The following is a 22,289-nucleotide window of genomic DNA, read 5'->3' as shown; positions in this document are numbered from 1 at the left end:
GCAGATGTTGTTGACCTCATTGGCTCCAGGAAATAAGTTACATTATTGTTTGCTTTGACTTTTATGTTCATTTGCAAGCAGCTTTCATTTGAAAAAAAAAAAGAAAAAAGTCAATAATTTGTTTTCCTCTTATAGTCATTTGTTTCTGGAAGATGCAGAAGGCGAGTGGCTGGATAAAATGGTGTTGACCAGTTCAGCTGCTAACAATATTACCTTTAAATAGTTTTCAAAATTTTTTTAGTATCTGTCTGTAGAAAATTGTCATAATAAAGCTACATATCCTGCGGCTGAGTTCTGGAAAATATTGTTCTTATTCCGATGGACACAGTTTCAGCTGACATAAATCAGACAGGTAAGTGTCTGTGATGGTCAAGACTGTATTTAGACAAAATAATAATTAGGTTGGTGCGTGGTTCACATTAGTGCTATAGGTTTGGATCCAGAATTACTTAGGTAGGCAGGAGACACTGTATCCACTTCCATAAAGGCAGAGTAAAGCGTAGTGAGCTGTAGGTCGGGTAGGTTGCTGTGTGGTGTTCCGTTTTGGATGTTGACGTTGCTGTTGCTGCTGTTCTCCATCTGGCAGTGAGAAGGGAAACACTGGGAAGACGTTGGGGATGATGATATGAGAACCAGGGGATCCACAGCTAGGCTGTCATCTTTCAGCTCCTCCCAAAGATTTCCTGTAATAAAATGGATTGATTCAACTTTAGATATGCTTTTTGAAACATTGTTTTATGGGAGAAATTAGTAATTATACAGTGGTGTATGCTGTGTGTGTAGGTACTCTTAATCACTTGTGACTGAGAAAGTTGTTATTTGTCTGTCTCCATGATAAATTTAAGTCTGGGAGAAAGCAGCATTAATTTAAGAAAATTATTTCACTTGATAAATGGCAAGATTCTATTGCAAATGTATTCTTATGAAGCAGAACTTCTATTTGAAAAAACCCACTAATTCTGTAAGAGGAAATTGCCTCTGTTATCTTTATAAGATATGGAAGAACTAGTGGCACTTTATGGGACAAATCTGCAAATAATACTACTTTACAACAGGCCTTCTCGTATTCTTACGGTGTAGCGTTCTCTGAATTGCAAACTAAATTACTGGACATGTGACTGACCTGACAGATCAAAAGATCTGAAACATTACTTTTTTCTAATGTGTAGCAAGAAGTTTCTCATCTTTCCGTTGGATGTGCATATCACAGTGAAAGCATTAAATAAGTTACTGCAGGAGGGCTGTATTTTTCATGTTCATCATTGAAGAGTTCTTTAGTGGGGGAGGTGTCAGGGAGACTGTTGCTCCAAAGCTACAGCTGCCATCTGCAGACTATCAAATGGGGTAATACTTAGCTCTTTTGCTAGAAGTTGTTTGAATTTTTTTGTATATGTGTGTGCATAATGATGTTGTTCCAAGTATGCAGGCCTTATCTTAAGTTCTAGGACCTCTAATTTGAGATTTGATAATTTTTATAAAGAAGGAAAATAAAAAGCTTAAATAAGGTTAAATAATTTAAGGTAAAGGCCAAGGACAGCAGGAAGTTGGAATTGGACCATATTGGTGAAGCACACAGAATATTCACAGCACCAATGAGCATGCTCCAGATTAACAGAGTAAAATGGAAAGAGGTTGAGAGAAATGAGTGGAATGTGAGATCCGGTTGCCTGAAAGAGGAAGCAGCTGAAGATTCAAGAAACTGTGTTGTTAATCTTAGTAAAGCAATCTGGGCGTGGCAGGATTGTGGAATCTTTGTGACAGCACAGTGGCAAGGCAGTTGCATTCGCTGAGTCACGTAGATTATGAAGACTGTGGGTTTTGCTCTGTCTTTCAGGTTGCTTTGCGGACAACTTTTTGTCTGTGCAGGAGGGCAATTCTTGCATGTTATTTGGTGCAGCAAGAGCTTTATCCTTTGGAACCCACAGGTTTTATTTTATATGTATACATAAATATACAGATACACACACATAAACTTGGTGGGTTTTTTTCTTTTTGCATGCAAAGCTATGTTCTTAGTGTTCAAAATCCTGTACATTCAACTGATTAAATTATTTAATATAAAAAACTTTACTGTCAGTATTACATGACTAAGTATTTAAGAATACACCTTGGAAAATATAATTATTCAGGGCACAGATCATGAATGCCTTGTGAAGGAGTAAATAGCATTCTTTTGAGCAGAGATATAGAAAGTGTTTGAATAAATATTGTTAAAGAAAAATGTTAACATGTTAATTCAATCAAAAATATTTCTCTCTGTGCTCCTCACATGGCAATTCTCTTTATATGCACTAAATAGTTGTGCTTGAGTAGTTCAGTGGAAAATATGTCTGAATTTAAAAAATACATTCTAAGTACTCTATTGCAGTATTTAATATCAGCAGTCATAAGACTAAGCAGGATTTTTTTAAACTCTGGAGGTGAATCTGTAGCTTTCTTGGGAAACTTTTTAAAGATACAGTGCAAAATTGCACATTGTGCAAAATAACGTAACCTAGTGGTCTTTGTAGCAGTGGCAAGGACAAGCAGTTAAAAAAGGAGGACATAAGTGCATCTTACACAAGTTGGGATGTGATGTAGTAAGCCTCACTCTACAAAAGAGAAATGCCTTAGACACCTACCTTGGAGATCAAAATCGGTCAGGGACGGATTCAGAGCGTCGATGTCGTTGCTGAGATCCCCCTCCTGCATGAGCGTGTCCTGCATTGTCCTGGCTGTGGAGTGCTCCGTCAGCATCTTCACGCCGCAGCTGGGGGGGGTCTGAGCCGGCAGCGGCGAATCCTGAGTGATGCTGGGCTGAGTTCGGAGTTCACTCTGAGCCTCCCCAGAAGGGAACAGGGTCTGAGGGTCGGGTGACTGTTGCATTAATGTAGTTGAGATCGGAGGAAACCCCTGTGGTGATGTGTAGCACGCGGTTTGCTGCCCCCCGAGCAAATTCGGTACCGGGTTCTTGACATGTAGAGCTCCCGCAGCGTGGATGCTGTGCAATGGCTGTGGTACACCGGAGGAAAGGGAGGGCTCGCACAGGGAGTGGGGCTGGACTGCCATCTGCCTGGACAGGGATGCATTTGCAACGCCCGTCGGACTGCAGGACATCATCGAGGATCGCAGCTTTTCACTTTTGTCGCCTATCAGTGTGTCAAGTTCTTCTACAAAAGAAGAAAAAAGTCCATGACTTACTTGTTCCTAACAGAGCCTTGATCTTCATAGCTTGCAGCTAGAATTTTAGTGTTGCTCAGGAAATGGGTGAGTGGAATGGCAAACAAAAGTGCTAGGCCATATGTGATAAGAACTTCAAAAGCCTGAGACGTTTTTCTAGATTATCATTGCCAAGTGAGTATGCAATGAATTGCATTTCTGTGTTTAAATGTTGGCTATTTATCAGTTAATTTCAAGTTTTATTCTATATTACATATTTCAGTGTTGTTTTTATCTTAAAGTTTAGTGAGATGTCAAGAGAGAATGTTTTCTTAGTGAAGCTGCTTTGTGCCTATTTGGAAGCACTCCTAGAAAACCAGGTCTTATTCAATTCTGCTTTTTTTTTTTTTTTAATTTGTTTTGTCAATCACTTTATGACCAGGAAAAACTCTTAAATGCTTTCCTAGACTGTGTATCAATTCTCTTACACAGCTTGGTGCCTATTGCAAAGACAAGTTCTGGGAACCACTGTTTGAGAACTAATACACTAACGTATTACTGACCTGGCTTTGCCATACTCTTCCTTACAGCAACTGGGTCTTTCCTCTTCCATTTCTGAAGCTCCTCCTGCATCTTATCAATTTTGGCTGGATTCAGAGCCCACAAGCAGCCTTTCCGAGAAGAATTGCCTGACTTGTTTTCAACTTTCTCAAAGCATTTGTTCAGAGATAAGTTGTGGCGTACAGAATTCTTCCAGCCATCTGGAGCTGTCTGGAAAAACAAATCCAATCTAAGAATGGAAGTTCAAGGAAAAAAAGAAACCAATATATTTCTGTGTTTTGACTCGTGAGATTGTAAGAATTTCTGTTTAGATTATACTTTCTACAATATGAAACTGATACATTAGAAGGAAGCCACAAAAATGTTAGAGTCATGTTGCATGGAAAGAGAGGAATCGGGTAAAAGAGATCTTCTAAACAAGAAGGTTGGCCTTGGCAGAGGGACTGCTATATTTTTAAGAGTGAATTTGCAAATCACAAGCATTAAGTGTGTAAAGAATTGTCTTTTAGAACAGTGAACTATCAGGAAATATATCTTAATCTCTTTTGGAACACCTAGAAAAATTTCAAACACTTAACTGAAGGTATACATGCTATTTGGACTCAAATTAAGTGTCCAGACAGACTTCAAAAGAATTTTAGCGTGCTACCATAGGTGTAAATTTGCTAGCCAACTGTATAACCGAATGGTTTAATCACAAGCCCTACGAGTGAGACAGAGGTTTCTACATCTGATCACTGTATCTTTTTGCTCTGCACTTATTTTTAACTCAGTAGTGGAAGCTGGAAGGTTCGTTAAACTGAACAATACATATAAGCTTCACTGAAATGATTCCTCTGTTTTTGTTTAGGCCGTTTCTGGTCAATGAGGGAAACAAAATTCTCTCCTTTCCCTGAGGACAGTTTTGCATTCAACTTCAAGAATGGAAAGAAAAGAAAACCTAGTGCAAATCCTCTGTTTATGCAATTTAATTTTTACAATCTTTTTTTTTCTTCCCTGATTGCTTGTAAAAGAACTTTGAAAATGAATATTGCTGTAAGGGATAAAGAGGGAAATACCCAGCAAAATGGTCCTGCTCAGATTCTGATGGGAAATGCCTGTTTGCTTACTACTCTGAAATGCCAATCTTGAAGAAATGGCACTGTATGCTTTTATTGCATATAAGTTTTTCTAGTGTTTGTTTCTTTGATTTCACTCATTTCTGCTTACTTAGTCATGCAACTAGAAGATACTGCCCATCACATTAAGGCTTTGTAAATTAGTATGCGTGTTCATATCAGAAGATTCCTATAGTAAATTCATGATGTGTCACTTCCTTGCTTTTCTTTTGGTAGGTACCGTACGATGCTATTTGTTGCGTATCTGACTAGAACTGTGTAAGCTCATTGCCACTGCACTGTAGTGTTAAGAAAAAAAAAAGGGCAGGAAAAATGGCTTGCTTTTATAATGGTAGAGATCAGCCTGAGAAACCCAGCTTCATTGTGATAGATACAACTGCTAGTCCAGCTAGACTTCCCTTGTTATTGTAAGGCCGGTTAAAAAAAAAAAATTGTAGCTTTACCTGTGTCAGTCAAATGATATTCTTTCCAAAAGGTCTGCATATGCAGAGATGAGAGATTGCAAGAGGGAGAGACTTTAGAGCTCATTGGATTACGGAGAGTGATCTTCAGTACTAGTGTATGTGAGAGCTTTTTTTATTCTTTTTTGTTTTAAAAATCAGTTTTGGATGCTTTTTCTTTTCTCGTTTCAAAAAAATCCTCACCTGTGTGTCATAAGAGTGAAAAAAACCAGTTCTCTGAAAAGTGGGTGAAGTTGTCTGTGTGCCACTATTGATTCATGTTCATGGATGCAAAATATTTGTCGTCATAATTGTTTATATCAACCACTGAAAATTATTGAACAGAGAGCACAAGAATTACATGTGATTTTTCCATAGTATTTTTAAGGAGGTTAAAAATTAAAATTTCCCTTTTATATGCATGAAGTTTCCTTTCCATTCTTATGCTTTATTAATAGGGAACCTTCTCTCCTAGTAAGCCAGCTTTTTGACAGTTTTAAAATTGTTGCCTAGTGTAACAGATTTCTTCTAAGACCATCTTTTAGAAATGGACTTGTGTCCATTTTTGCTTTCACATGATAAACCATGAATTTTTTGAACATACTTTGACAGAAATTCTACTTTTATCAGGAATGTAAAATCTGTTCTTTCCTAGTTTGTTGTGAAGGACTATCTTGTAGGTTAAGGTATTAACAGCCTTATTGAAGAATTTGAGGATCAAATTAAATACTTGCTTCCTTCATTAAAAAAAAAAATTATTTGTGGGCATTAAATACATGTTATTGACTCAAAAAAAATAAACTATTTTCCCTTCATAGCAGCACAGTTTCTACCCTTTTGGCCCACCTGATGTCAGCATTTCACTATTCTGTTAGCCAGTCCCATAGGTGAGACAATATGCATTTCTATTTTAAAAAAACCCAAAACATTTAAAACTCTTTCTGCCATAGGCTAACACTAAAGATGATGAGTCAGTTTTTTTCCCTCACAGATTGTATTCAAGTTGCTTTCTGGTAGTTCCAAAAGTGAACAAAACTCTTTCTCCTAGGTAAGACGTGTACTCAGCTACTGGATAAGCTGACCTGAAAGAACACTCATGTTTCTTGTCCTGCACATGAGGCTACACATACTCTGTCTGTATCTAGACAGGATAATTAGTATTTCTGCTAAGCACCAGAGAAGATGGGAGTGGCATGTGTTTCTCAGAGGTTTTCAGAATGTGTGGGGGTGTAAACTGTGAGATAGTTTTAGAAACATAAGAGCAAAAAGTACACAGATTTATTCTGGAGACTGCTGCAAGAAGTTGAACAGGTTCTTGCATTAAACTTTGTATTGCTGAGCAGCGAAAAATAGTCATTTACCTAGGTAGGCCCTGAAGGAACACTCAGGCAGTGTGTTCATGTTACAACTCTGTCACCAGTTTTTAAAGTTAATATTTGAATGTCTGTTAATGAACTGAGCTTTGGCTTCTGAAGTTCCTCTGGTACAATTGGAATCTCCTTGCTATGGCTCGCTTTTGCCATTACTGCATTCAGTGCAGTGTGGATGAAGCTGTGGGGAGTTGGACTCTGCAAGAGAATGCTTGCTGCTGTAAGTTCCATCAGACCACGGACCTTTCTCACCTCTTGGACCACTGGCAATAACTCCAATTAACAAGATTAAAGCTTTCTGTTAGACTCACTAATCACTACAAAGGAAAAAAAAAGGATGACAAGCAAAAAATATTATTGTACAGACCCATTGATCCTGACCGCCTCTTGAAGTTTAAAGAGTTCAGTGATCTTGCAAAACCCTTTCTCTTTAAATCTAGGTCTCCAGAGAAGGGAGAGGTACATCAAAGTAATTCAACTTTAGCTGCGTAGATATTTTTTTTTTAGGACGTAGGAGTTGGATTGCTCTGTTTCAACTAGAAATGAGACTGTTGCATCATAGAAACTAAATTTGCTGTGGTAGCGAATACAAGTTAATTTGACTAGGCTTGTATCATCTAATGTCTCCCAGCAAGATTCTGTGTACACTTGTACTCTGTTTCTCTCCAACTTAAATTGCTTCCCCTCCCCCTGTTGTATCCTGCTGTTTAGTGAGTTCTGGTAACAACAACAAAATGTTCTTTGCTGATTTTTGTATTGCATTATCTTGCTCAAGACTCTCCAAAAAAAGGAGGATAGAGAATATTAGCTTTTACCATATATTGGTTGTTCCGTGTGTTGCTGTAAAGACCAGAGGTAGACAGGGCTTAGTGTCTGTAAGAGTAGGATGTCCTTGCTTATTCTCCCCTGCTTATTTTAAGAATGTTTGGGATGGAACTATTCAATCGTTTAACTGTATTTGTAGGTCAAATGCAAAAAATAAAGCCAGCACAAAAAAGTGAGTGTTCCAGTAGTACCCCCTGCACAATTCTTTTCTTATAATGCATATGATGCTAGTAACCTCACTCTCATCAATATTTAAATGAATTAAGAAAGACGTGAGGATCTCCAAAGAAAAAAAAACCACCACCAAAAGCCGCTCCCTGTGGAACAGGCAAGTTTTGATAAATAATACAGAAAAAGTTTAGATTGGGTATAAAGCAGTTATTTAAAGCTGTGGTAGGAGTACACCTACTGTACAGATGAACATATGTATACACACATCTGTATGTATACACACAGACATATGAACATACACCTATCCATACACATTTGCACACAAATATCAAAATATATGCAATACACAATGTTTACACACTATATATAGTTAAGGAAGGATGTATATCTCCCTAATGTTTCTGCTGTGTCAGAATAACATCAGGACCAGGAAGGTGACACCTGGAAGAGTCACAGTCTTGTGTGTGAGGAATTCTGTGCATGTTGGCAGCAGTAGCACTTAGTTTGCAAGCTGCCGATTAATTTTATTAATTGATTGTGTTGTAAGGCAAAGGAGAATTAATTTCAGTTTGGTCTGATGCAGAAATGTGGACATGCCTGTAAAACTTATTTTTAATATTTCCACCTCTCTGCTTGAAACTTATGCTGTGTTTCTAGAAAATGATAATCGGATAAGAATGCATTATTTTGCTGTAGATGACGTGATTTGTGCATTATGCTCAGAAGCGTAGTTCTGCAAAATACCAATTTCAGGATGTTGTGGCCCAGGACCTTTTTGACAATCATCAAACTCTTTTCCTTTGGATTATTAATATTTCTTGCAACTAATGGTAAACACATGGAAAGTAGGGTTAATACTCTGTTAGGGACAAAATACAAGTCTTGAAATTTATTCTTGTTTTGAAAATGAAAAAAAATTTACAGCTACTATATTCTTGTCATGTGCCATTTTACCCTTCTTCCTTTCCCTGTTTAGATTACTGTCACTACTTAATTTCGTGAGTTAAGCCTAAAAACCAGTTGTCTCCCTGCGACTTACAAAGTTAGAGTGCTTCAGATTTGTTTCACTGGATTATGACCAGTCACGTTGCGATGGGATTCTTGAATTATGATGATAGATTTCAGTATCTTTTCTCCCTTCACTTGCTTGTAATGAATAATAGAGTTGCTAGTGATTCCTTTGGGAGGAAGTGTGGGAATACAGAAGTGTAATTTAGCTTAACAGTTCTTCCTTCATGATAATGTTGGCTTTTTTTTAGTCTGATTACTGACATGATTTTTTTGGTGGACATTATTTGTTCTTAGTGTCCAAGACCGTTCCAAATTTGTGCCAGAACATTTATTTTTAGGTATTCTTAGTGTTCTTTTCTTAATACAAATGTTCGAATTGTCTTTTTTTAGCTGCTTTATTGGTTTCGTTGCTGCATGTTTATTTGCAATAGGAAACAGGACAGACTCATGGTACTTTATTCTCATTTTTGGGCCTTGCTAACAGTTGCAGATCACCTGATCTGGACTTTTATTGAGATGTTTTTGGAGAATCAGCAATAATAAAGCTCTGTGTTGAGCTGCAGTCGATTCTATTTAAAATATTAACTGCTCTTTTTAGAATCTTAACTGTAATCCTTCTGCTGTTGGATCATGTGCTGACTAATCTCTTTCCACTTGCAATCCAAGTGCAAGAAACCATTCTCTTATAGCATGGATTTAGATTTCAATAGTATCTGCTGCAAACCATACACCCTTAACCTTCACCAACATTACTGTATAATTATGAGCTTAGTAGCATTTATCACATATTATACTTTTCTTTGTGCAGTGCATGCAAGTGGTGAAGTTGCCCAAGATGGATATCCCAGCTCCAGAACAGAGCAAGATAACCTTGAACCTCTGCTTCCGCATGAGTCTGGAGGTGCTGCTGATGGCAGAGGAAGCCCCAAGACCAGTTCTGCCTGATTTGAGGTCTGAGAGGAAGGAATGGATGTGTTTTTATACATATTTATCCCTTTTATGAGTTGTTAGTGAGGAATGGCCACTTTTTATCTACTTGTGATCATAAAGGTAGATAGTGTATGATTGATTTGATATTAATCTACTAAGAAATGATCCCTTTTTGTAGACTGAATCACCTCCCTTATTCCCTCTGCTGCCAGATAAACTGAGAGAGACTTCCCCCCCCCTCCCTGTGGAACTCACCTTAAAGTAAGGAAAGTGTTCCGTCATGAAATTGTAAATCTCACTGACTGGCAAGCTCCCTGTCTTGCTGTTTTTGAGTGCCATGAAGATGAGGATGCTTTAGGGAGAGAAAGAAAATTATTTTAGCCTGTTCTGCTTGACTCTCAGAAGCAGAAAAAAAGACTGTTTTTCACAGTGCGTGTAATTACTCTGGCTTTCGCTGTCATAGCATGAATATTGATGATGCTCAAAGTTTCCACTTAGTTGTTTGTAAGGAATTTCCTAACACTGGGTAACTTCTAGAGGTAATTGTCAGAGCGCTTATAGAAGGTCCAACCTGGGTTTAAAATAAAGTAATAGAAAGTGGAATCAAGACCACGGCCTTCAAGTTGTGCTAGTGTGTATTTACTTAATGTTGTGTTTGAATGCTTAAACTGATAAAGGCCACAAAGAGAATATCAAACTGACAGTGACAGGAAGTATAATTAAAATGTAGCTGTCTGATCTACTTTGTTAGACTGCCATATGGGGGCTAAACCTGTGTGGTGACTGGCATATCTGATGTGTTTTCTAGGCATTTGCTTGCCCTAGTAACTGGAGGAAAAATGTAGTTTAAATACAGGTCCTGGAAAAGACAACTAAGAGTGATTAGTCTCGTGCTGATGAAATTTGCAACACTGAAGATTTTGTATTAGAGAAATGTCTAGCTTTCATGGGGGTAATCAAGACTGTTCACGTGCTTTACAACATTTCATTTCACTCTGCCTTGGCCCCTGAGTCTGGAATGTGTTGTGATTCATGCAAACAGGACAGAGCACACTGGGAACAAGACATAAGAGTAAGCATATTATTGCAAATTATGCTGGAAATTGGCCATGGGTAAACAGTGTATTTCCTGTAACGTTAGGACTTGAAAAAATATTTCGTTACCTGTAGGAGTAGATGGGTTTGGGAAATAGAGGCTGCTGGGATTCTTGACTGCTTTGAGGAGCGATTCTTTGGTAAGGGTAGTGTGAAGAAGTAATATAAGTCACAGGATAGCTGCCTCCCGAGGGATACTGATGATACAACAAAAGAGATTTCACTTGGCTTAGCAACAAGCTCTCAAAAATATTTTTCTCAGTAACAGTATTAAACTCTCTAGTTCTGAGGATGTTGTCCTCTGCCTGCATTTAATAACTTATGCCAAGTCAGACAAAAAGTTGTTCTAGTGTGGTATCGGAAAACATGAATATTACTAGTTAATGCTTAAGAAGTAGAAGAAGTGGGGCATGCATGAAGAGGAACTCGCTAATATGTTGGCTGCTACCAGATCCTGTTGCCATGTGTTCCAAATTGAAGTATGTAAAAAAAGTACTCGCTTTATTATTGCCTGTTATGGTACTGAGTTCTTGTGAAAAATGGGAGTAACTGTACCCTATTGTCTCCAGATAATTCATAATTTTATAGACCTAAAGCATATCTCCCTTTAGCCATCTCTTTTCCAGTTGAAGCATCTTAGCCTGCTTAGCCTCTCCTGGATGTTGCACTATGCAGACAAATAAATTAATGGTATAATTTTATTTGTATAAATAAAAAAACCAAAGTCGGAATAAAGTCCTTCAAACAATGTGCACCATTATAAAATAAGCCTATTAAGTAAAGCCACTACAAGTATAGGAAGGGATGGGAAAGTTTTAATTGAGCCTTCTTTGGTTTTGTGTGCTGGCTTTTTTTACTTTTTTAGGTGGAGAGGGATAAAACAAGGTAAAAACTGAAAGTGTAGAAAATCTACTCCCAAGAGAACAGCATCCCAAAACATCTGTTCAATTTGCTGTTATTAGGCAAGGCAGTAAAACACCAAACAACAACAAAAGCGTTAGTGGACCAGTGACGTCAGAATAGATATTAAAGCAAATGTATTATAGAATAAGTTAGTGATGGCATTGCATGGGTCAGGAGAGTGGCACATGAGGTATTTCTTCCTTCCCAGCCTCTGGCAGCCCAGCTGGGTTTTCATATTGCCTGACTTGTACTGAAGCTGCGAGGCTACTTGGTGTCAATGGTTCCCTCATAGTCAATGACAAGCAACAGGCTTCTCCAAGAGGCCAGAAGTTTAAGTGCTGTTACCCACTACCTCAAACAGCTTCTTTTTCTCAATTTTCTGTACCAAAAACCTAAAAAGAATAGCTGGGACACCTTAAATCAAATAGCATTTATGCTACACTCAGCCCACCCCTGGGGACAAGTGACAGAATGCTACCTGAGACTGAAATGCTGAGTTGTCTCTTCAAGGGATCTCTAAGCTTGTCCACCTCTCAAGCCATACAGAAATGGCTGGCCTATCATGTGATCACCATGACAGACATATGCCAATGCAAAAAATAATAGGTGAAAGAGGGGAGATAATACATAGAGATAGTCTTGATTGCATCAGAATTTCTGCAAGTTTGCTCTTGATTTTTTAACACAGCAGCTGGTCACCTATTTTTCTTCTTTAAATTACAGTTTAAACCTGCTAGCAAGCAACTTTCAAGAACAAAGGAACACTACCCTGCTAAGGTAAGATACCATCAGTTGGCTCTTGGTGAGGCAAAGGCTCCCACTGAACTCGGAGCTCAGTGTGAGAGGCATTTCTGCCTCTTACATATGAATCTTTCCAGATGCCAGGGCTAGGGCACGGCCAAAATTAGGAGTCAAGTCATATACTATTAAAAATCAACCTGCATGCCTTCCCTAGTACTCAAAGGTTGCTGAACCCTGTTCTGGTGTTTCACTGCTTAGCTCTAGAAGTCCTGTGTCATGAGGTTTTTATCATTCCTCTGAAAGATGATTAGGTAGCTTTCAAGACTTGTTGGGAAAATTTCCTTGGTAGTTGGTTTATATGTCTCCTTAGTTTCTTAGTGTCATTCCTGGTTTTGGACCAGTAGCATCTGTTGCTCTTGGTCTTTGTCCACTTAAAATGACTGTGAGAGATTATCACATGCTTGCAAAAATGCTCGTAGTTTATTTATTTATTCTGGATTCTGAATAATTTATTTCAGTTTCTCAGTATTTTTATTGTTGTTGCTTGAGTTTTTGCCTGTTTTCAATGTTAGAAAGATAAACGTACTGCCTGAAATGGAATGTGGAAAAACATACTGAATACACTAATTTGTTTGCTTCGGTAAGCAGGGTGAAAGAAATGAGATGCACGTTACTAATCATGTCCTGCCTTGTTAAACGAAATACCAGGCAGAACTGCAGTCTCCAGAGCAGCTGTGAACTAATTTCTGTGTGCAGTTCTGTGCTGCCTGCTTTGTAGCATTGTGTGCAGATTTTTCACCAGAATAGAAAACTGGGCAATTCGTACAATAATTTTGATTTTATTGGTTTCAGTGGCTCTTTGAAAGGAAGGGACACTAAGATGGGACTGGTTGTGATGTCATCACCAAAGGCAAGACCTGGGTGTTTTAGGTATTATTTCTGTTTTATTAGTTTCATTACTCCTTTTTGAGGGAACAGAGGCTGGGGAATGGTCTGGTATGACAGGCTTGAGCTGGTTTTACAGTCGCACAACTGGCATGAAAGGTGTCCATGTTTTATGGTGGGTGGGTAAGTGACTTCAGTAAGTGCCTGCTGTTTCATTCAGGTCAGTAAGAAGTAATTTTTCTTGTGAGTCATCATTTGTGTTGTGTCCAGCAAAGGGGAAGGTGAGGCCATTTTATCTTTTGGACAAAATTAACGAAGAAGTTGATCTCTCTCATGCCTCTAATGAAAAGTGAGGCGTAGTTTGAACACCCTTCACTTCAGGCTAAAGGGCCTGTTCTCTTGAGTGTAACTTCCTAGTGATTTAAATTGCACTGCTCCATTCAAATTTGAAATGTAAAGTATTAATACTGGAGCTGCTTCATGCAAAAGATGTTATTTCACTTCTTTTCAGTCTTGTATTATATGTTCTTTCATTTCCCGGTATCTGATTATGGCACACGGACAGCAATTCTACCTGTTATGACTTTGGCTGCTTACATCTATTGTTTTTTTTCCTCTCAGTAGTAGAACATGTTGCCATACTTTTATTATAGTAACATTACGAAGCACAAATATTGAGAAGTCTAACAGAAAGCTGCCGCATGTAAGAGTTCTGTCACAGTGCCAGCCTGCAGGTGGATGGAAGACTTTCTCTTAGTGCTTGTTGTATCTTGCCTAGCAACTCCCAGAAGGTATATTTCAGCTTCAGTTTTGCAGGTTTTTTTGAATGTGGTTAATGCCAATGTACAGTAATAGTACTGGTATCAAATGAGTGGTGACAGGTGAAGGGTGCCTGCTTCAGAATGAATAAAGAAATTAAAAAAATATTCAAATGAATTAACAAGCTAACTGGAGTTTCTGCTAAAGCAACACACAAACCTGACATTTGTACTGTGTGTGAGATGTATGGTGCTGTGTGTGGCATATCCACAATGTCTGTACTGCAGTCCCAGTGGGGAACTAGTTTATGTTTGCAGCAGAGCTTTTGCAGCAAGTTAATCCTTCATCTGGGACCTTTTTTTTCTAAAATAACAATAAAATAAATCAATTTGTAAATTAGGATGGCAGTGTAATATCACCTTTCTTTTTATTCTATTTTAATTTTGTTATTAGCTTTTATCGCTTCTATTGGGGCTAACAAGAAAAAACAAGTAAATTAGTTATGATGGTGTTTATAAGAACTTTAAAGATAGTTACCTTTTTGCCACGTTATAGGGGAAAAAAAAAAGACTCAGTAAATTCTGGTTAGTGGAATGCCAAAGTGATAGGTAAAAGATAAAGCCAGGAGTGAGATTATTCTCTAGTTGAATTTCCGACTTAATGTAGGAGAACTGCTTTTTTCTGTCGTCCATGCCTTCTCTCATCTGTTTAGCATCTGTACACTTCTGAAGCTTTACAAGGCTACCCACTGCGGACAGTTGATACAAAAAGCCCTTGGTATTGAAACTGTTTGACCTTCAGTAGTACCTGGGTGCCCTAAGCAAATTGGTTTGTCCTTGTGCAACACCTGGTTGGAGAAGAACCTCCATACCCCTGAGTTTCTAAGCTGATTTAAATACAAAGTCCAGTTAGTGGTCAGGGGCTGGCCACAGCTGAGGGAGCAGTGAGAGAAAGGTGACAGGAGTAGGAACCTGATTTTAGAAGTTTATTTCATTTAAGTGTTGGTACTTGAGGATGCTTATTAAGCTACCTTGCCACACCATCCTATTGATCATTTTAACTGTCCCAGTCACTAAAAGTTCAGAAAGGCCATAGGAGTCCCTGATGCTTTCCAAGTAGTGATACAGGTAGTCCTTATTCTATTCCTCTCTATATCTGAGGTGTTATACACTGTAATAATGAGACATCTTCTTTTAAGTTGTAGTAGACAGGTGAGGCATTTGGAAGTAAAAGAAATACACAATTAAAAATATGAAAAAACACTGCTGAGGTATGGAATACTTTCATTTATCCTTAGTAATGTTTTACAAAAATATAACAAATAAAATTCCTAAAACGTCATCTGTGACAGAGGATTTAATATTGTTAATGATCATAAAGTTCTTACATAGGTCTATTCTTGTTCTTTATGGTCATTCATCATCTGTTTTCAGCAGTTACTTAAATTGCCTTATAAAGAAAATCATGCCAAAAATAACCTTTCTTTTTCCTCCTTAAAGACTAAATCCTGATGATGAATTGTATGATTACTATTTCAGTGACTCAGACTAGTAACACCATACAAATTAACAATCCCAGTGATATATCATAAGGTAACCTATTTTTTTTGTTTTCTTTGCACAGTTTTGAATCACTGCTCTGCTAGTGACATTTTTCTGTACTTCTTGAGCAAGTTGAATGAGATGGTAGAGCTGATTCCCCAGTATCAGTCATCAGTCAGTGGGATCTAAAGAGTTGTAAAGCATGTGAGCTTTTGTGTTCACATATTTTATATATATCAATTTTCTGCAAGTTTAATTCAGTTCTAATGGTTGGGATTTTTGGTAGCTGTGTTACTTTTGTATGTGGATTTCTGCCTATATATCTGAAAAATTCTCATTTGCCTTAATTTTACCTTAAATAAGTTTTGTGCTTGTTTGTTTTTTTCAGTTAAGGTGCTTCAAACATATTTTTATCTTCTTGAATGTGTTGCTGAAAATTTTACACATTGCAGATAAATGAGCATAAAAGAGGGAAATTTCATTGCATTGAACGGCACCCCCATTAATATCTAAAGGAAACTAAAGACATTTTGGAGTCATGAAAATTACTTTCTCTAATACATACCCTCCCTGTATGCCAAGTTTTCAACGCTCAGTCCACCACACTTGCTAACCTCTGTAGATAAGTACTAAGATCAAATGTAAGATTAATATATATATGTGTGATTTACAAAGATAATGTGTGCATACTGCTTTGAAAATGTGAACTGACATGTATTCAAATGACATCTAAATACATGCAGGGAAAACAAGATGTCAGTTACTCCTGTGCATTTTTAGTATTAATAATATAGTTACGTTACGGAAGAACAGTCTTAATATTGTGTGCTCTCATGCATCATCAGCATTATTGTCAATTATGCTTCACCTGAATAATCTTTCACTGGGGATGATGTAACAGTCAAATGATTGCAAAAGAGATGTGTGTGCCATCAACCACAAGGAAACTGAACATTACCTTGCTGTTAAAATTTTGCTTCAAAAATGTTTTTCTATGTTCAATCTGAATTTTAGGTATACAGTCGCATATATTTGGGGTTTTTTATTCTGAAGTTAAAGCACAGTTAATTCCCTGGGATCGTGGAATGCTGACAGTTATGTTAATAATTTGTCTGGTTTCAAAGCCAATTTTTTTGAGCATAGTGGTGAAAATGTACGTAAGCAGTACCAAGATCCAACCCCCCCCCCAGCAGACCATTTAAAAATGCACGTAGATATAGTTCTTTTGACATCTCATTGTCATAAACAAAATGTATGTATACAAACGTGGCTCCACAAACACAAATTTAGTAGGTAGTGTTTCATCTATCTTTTTGTATTATTACTATAATTATTAAACTGTTATAGTGCTAGAAATGCAGGGTTTTGTGGTCTTCATATTGTACTGACCTGATGGAAAGGATGTGAGGGGCAATACATCTGCTGCGCTTGAGGCTGATAGCAATACAAACCAGGCTGCCCTTCCAGTGGGGATGTCCTAAGCTTGATGTCTGAATCCTGCTAGAACATATTTAAGGGAAGAGTTATTGGAGAGAACACCTCAATTCAGAATAGAATAATTTGGTTAGTTACTGTTCTGTTTTTCATTATCTTTGCTATGCTTTTGGAGTTGATTCTGTCGCAGTAAGTGTTACATAGAATCTGTTTATATACTACTGGTACAAAAAGAAACATCTTTTCCTGCATGTATATGATTACTACTTGAAAAAGGAAATCCCAGTCCATGTTCCATACAAAGACTGATTCATAAATGTCAGTTTCTGTTTATCTTTTTTCCCTACATATACAATTCCCTGCATACTCCAGCTTTCATTCCTGAGTGTGCACATCTCTCTGTCTCTCTCTTTTTCGTACTCCTTGATTTTTATCTTGCAGGCTGTTAGTACCTCAAGCTGACACTGGAGTTTAGTCATTAGGTAGAGAGTGAGGTCTATAATGCACAGGAAGGAGGTGGCAGAGAAGAATCAAACTAGGCTGACTACTGAATTTGATTAAGATATAGGAAATATGGTAAGAATGTAAGATTCTATGGTAAGAATGTACGATTTATTTCTGCAGCTGTGGAAATAAACACAGCGATGTTGATCAAGTCTTAATTTCTCACAAGTCTGCCCAGCCGCCTGTCCCGGATTCCACATAGGAGGGCTCAGGTTCCTGGACGCTGAATGTTGCTGTCTTTTAGTTAAAATGCTGAGTGCACCATGCAGTGTGTGTGGTAACACTGGCTGCTTTAGCAGAGCAATTCAAACAAACTGCGTGCTGAACAGAGAGAGCTAGAGTGAGCTAGCTGGTAATAAACAGTGCAGGGAATTATGCGTCTTAAGCAGTGTCCTTATCCTCAGGTCTGGTGACTGACTTCAGGTTCCTTCCCACACTTAACATCCATGGCTAGGAATTCTCTTCTGAGAGCTGATGTCATAGACATCTTACTATTTCGAGGAACTAGTAGTGCTTATCCTTCTGTATTAAAGAAAGGTCATAGTGACCATCTTTCATAGTATAAATTAGTGTAGGGGTACATATTAGATTAGATGTGATATCCTGGCACCAAGCAAATGCCACACTCAGCAGTAATGAATGTCCATGCTATTTTGACTGTGAGATGAAGTTTTTCAGAAATGTCAGCTTGCCAATAGCATGTAAGCTACTTAAGAGCTTTGCAGTGGCGAGTACTGTCCCAGTGGAGATGTTAACAAGTAGCCAGTCTTCTCCTGAGTAGTCACGCATGCTTTCTTAAGGGCTTCTGCAGTGCTAGCTTTACAGTCTCTACATCTTGCAGCCTAGGGATTTGGGAAGAAAATGGGAATTTCTTCATCAGCTGCTTATAGGTTTTGCATTAAACTCATCTGACCTGGATGAGAGTTTATCCAGGAAATAAGAGATGTAGATTGATTTCCTCCTTAACCTGAATGGCTTCAGTCGCCAGATATGTACTGTGACAACATCCCTCCATTCGCTGTTGAATTGTCTTAAGCCAATTAAGATTATTATTATTTTTTAAAACCCTCTTTCTTTTGGTAACCCTCGAATTCTTTGCCTCACAGCAATTTAGAACCCAGTGGTTAGGGCCCTCTCCTGGCAGATGCAGTCATTGTTTTTGTCTGCAGCAAATTGTGAAGACACGCTTTACACTTTGGATCACAGCAGAGATACCTCGTGGAGATACTGGAGGGTAATTTACCTTGATTTTCAGGGATCTTGTGGTGCCCTAAATAGAGAGTTACCTCTATCCAGTGTGTGAATTAGCTCAGCTACCTTTACACTGCACATACCATAAACAGATCTTACATTTAATTTTAAGTAGTACTGATGTCTTAGAGCTTCCCTTCTATTTGCATCCAGAAAAATGCAGGGCAGCCTGCATTAGTAGAACTAATCTACTTATGTTCTCTGATACACAGGTCCTCATGCTTGAAAAATATTTTTGTGAAAATTTGTTGCTTGAAAGTACTAATTGATGACAACTACTGATATAAAACCTGTTGTCAGGAAGAATATGGACAATGAAGATTAATGTATTGTGTCTAGTGGAAAACCATTTGTTCTTGTGCACCTTTCTGAGGACTGTTTTACCATAAGGAAGGGTCAGAAAATAGAGAACTTTGACAAATAAATATGGATACTTGTCCTGAGCTCTAGCCTGCAACTTAGCATGAGACTAAACGTCCATGTAGTCACATAAAGAGATAAGAAAGTAATTCCCAAAGTATAATTTTGCCATTGAAAACAGGAAAAAAAAATTATAAAAAATACTGACCATGACTTGTGAGCTGTGATCTTGACCAGTGGTGCTGTATTGGAGGCTGTTACACCATGGTTGTTCTGTGGAGAGGTTTGGAATGTGTGTAGGAAATGACTCTGACTCATCAGGACCTGTAGATCCTGGTAGACCCTCAAATCCATCGATGCTTCTAGCATTTCTGAAGGGTGCAGCTTCTGGTGGGAGGGCTTGATGTGCTTCCTGGAAGACATCTTCGCTGATCTGCCTCTTGTAAGGGTGAAAGGGGTTTCTGCTGCTCTTGATAAACCTGTCATAATTTCCTACAGTACTTTCCTCATAACTGTACCGTCTGAATTTTTCAGTACTGAAAGACGCTTTAAATTTGTTCTTGCCACAGTGAATTCCTTGGCTTGTAGGATATCTCCCATGAATTTGATCTTGGGCTGGAGAAGCAGGGCTGGGGCTGTGAGAAGACTCTGAACTCTTCCTTTCTGTCCTGCTGTCTGATTCGTATGGTTGGCAGTTATAACTGGGATTATCCTGCAATGAATTATTGGCATTTATTTAGCATTAGTGTGAACAAATATTTTATTATTTTCATTATTTACAAAAAAGTACATTAAAAATATATTATTGATGGGAAGTATAAAATTACTAGTCCTAGCTACCTTCATGCAGAGAGGCCCTAAAAGATCTAAAGGATTTTCTGGTTACTTGGTATCCAAAACTGTTCAAAACTAAATTAATAAAAGCATTGAGAAGACTGAACTATCTTGGAAAAAACAGGATGTCTTAGGTAAATATTGACTAGTTGGTCTGACAATTTCAGGGAAAAGATGATGTATGATCAAGTGGTGAAAGATTCAATGACAGGAATATGGTAAGTGCAAGTCTTGTCATGTAGAAGTTTAGTCAAATAAGCTTGATCTCATTCTCTGATGGTATTACAAGCTGCCAGATATGTTGCTGGTTACATCACTTCCTTTCATTAACATAGCCACACTCATTCTGTGAGACAGGTAGGCTCTAGGCGGACATTTTAACCTTCATCCTGTTTCATCTCCTCCCTTCCCTTTTGCACTTTAGCAAAAATAAAATAACAGCTACTGAAGTGCTCTTTAATCTAGAAGAGAAAGGCTTAACAAGAACCAGTGTCTGGATGCTGAAGCTGAACACATTCAGCTTAGAAAATTGTACATATTTTCCCTGACAGCAAGGATGAGTAAGAACTTGGATGCCTTTTGAGAAGGCATGCTTAAGTCAAGAGCAGGTTACTGTGTTCAGTGAAGGGGAAAATGTAATTTTCTGTGTTACACAAAAAGTCAGACCAGATTATCAAGTGGTCCCTGTCCTCCTTCTCCCTCCAAATCCAAGTTGGCCTTACAGTATTTTAGGAGAACAAGTAAAGGAATGTATACCTTCATGGAAGAACCAGATTTCAAGAAGTCCCAAAGAGAAGCTAGCATAAAAGCCAGTGCTTTCTGCAGAGCAGAACGTGGCACAGCTTTTTCATTCATCTGCACGTGGGTCTGTGTGGTAAAGCAATTAATGTTTGTCCTGTCATGGATTCCTGCAGAAGGCATATCTAACCTCATGACACTTCTGGCTTCTCACATGAACACGAATTTACTCAGTTTGTAACTTCCTAATTCTTACTTTCTCACTCTCCTCTATAGTCCTAATATATGTGTTTATGATAGCTTTTGTTAAATAAGAATTAACCCCCCCCCCCCTATATTTGGTGTCATAAAGCTGTACGAATGGCAGTGCTGTCAGTTCTTCACCTGAAATTTTCATAATAAAAGTATGACAATGGTTATTTTTCTGGTGTTTGATAAAAAACAATGTTCTCTGTTGTACTTTTGTTATGAAAGATAAGCACAGTGAATATACAGGCAATAGGAGAGAGATCATTTTATGCCAAAAAATTCCTCTACTGGCAGGGAGTAGACAAAAAGCTTCTGATGTCTCTCTATCTGACTGCTTTTTAATTTATTTATTTTAGAAACAGGATGAGAATTACTTTATACATAGCATTTTTACTGGGTTAGTAGCTAGATGAATTGCCTGTTTTGTTTTTAATAGGATTTTTAAGCAATTGAATAGGAAATTTAGCATGGAGTTTAAGATTAGCTCAGAAGAATAACTTGAGTTTCTACTCTTCAACAATAAAGCTTTCAATGTTTACTTTTTTACCAGTTAAGTATGCTGAGATTTAGTACAACAATTGATAAATATTGCATCTGAACTTGTGCCTCTGTAGAAAGAGAACAGAACGGGGTCGTCTTACTCACAGTTTGCTGAATTGGGGATACTGAATCCCCCTGTGTCTTCATGAGGTCTTGTTGGTCCCTTTCCAGAGTGTCCGAAGAAGAAAATTTAATATTAGATTGATCTTGAAGTAGTGAAACCATTACCAAATCCACGTCAGATAGAAATGCTGTTACGAAAAAATTAAATTACAATAAATATTTTCTAAAACTTAAACCGTGAAAGAAACCATCCTGTCACGTACCGATGACTAGACAGTGTTAGATATTCAGCTGGACAATAACCCATCCTGCAGAATTCCTAATACCGTTGAATTATTTTTTTTTTTTAGCTCTCTGAGAAATGTTCTGTAGGTACAATTACAATGAAGATGTGATACAGACTGTATATGGATTTAGTACACAATTTTTATGAAGTCATCACTTTGTTTTCTATAGGTTCATAAGTTAATGAAAACGTATTGCTTTGTGGTTATGCAAATTTAGCAATATTGCTTTTTTGAGAGACTGTTAACTAAATGCACCCCTATTGCTTGCAGTGGGACTATATAATAAAAGGATTTTTGCTACCATAACTTAGGCTGATGGTTACTACAGACTTATGTTTTCGCTTTTGCTTTTTTATTAGTGTCAGTCCCTTCAGCCTTTTTGTTCTGTTTTGCATGATTAGATGTATATGAGCTATGTAAATAACGTCATCATTCCATACCTGCTCTTGTTGGTTGTATCTCCTCTCGTTGGTTGTATCTCCTCTCAAGTTCCCAATCTTTAATCTTTGGATATATGAAACATATCTGATGGTGTTCTTTG

The 22,289-nt window shown here is 37.8% G+C and overlaps 1 protein-coding gene across 1 annotated transcript; it reads right to left on the bottom strand.

The window, feature by feature from the left end:
- Positions 1-414: 414 nt before the first annotated feature.
- Positions 415-21,623, bottom strand: FOXN1 (forkhead box N1). Its single transcript, XM_075440364.1, has 8 exons — positions 21,504-21,623; positions 19,246-19,749; positions 16,878-16,988; positions 10,729-10,856; positions 9,820-9,916; positions 3,702-3,909; positions 2,622-3,149; positions 415-683 (listed from the first exon to the last, which is right to left on the bottom strand). Exons 1-8 carry the CDS (start codon positions 21,621-21,623, stop codon positions 415-417), a joined length of 1,965 nt encoding a protein of 654 aa, XP_075296479.1.
- Between the last annotated feature and the right edge of the window lie 666 nt (positions 21,624-22,289).

This window comes from Opisthocomus hoazin, chromosome 20, assembly GCF_030867145.1.
Source record: "Opisthocomus hoazin isolate bOpiHoa1 chromosome 20, bOpiHoa1.hap1, whole genome shotgun sequence".
Lineage (NCBI taxonomy): Eukaryota > Metazoa > Chordata > Aves > Opisthocomiformes > Opisthocomidae > Opisthocomus > Opisthocomus hoazin.
This window is presented reverse-complemented; position numbering and strand designations above follow the sequence as displayed.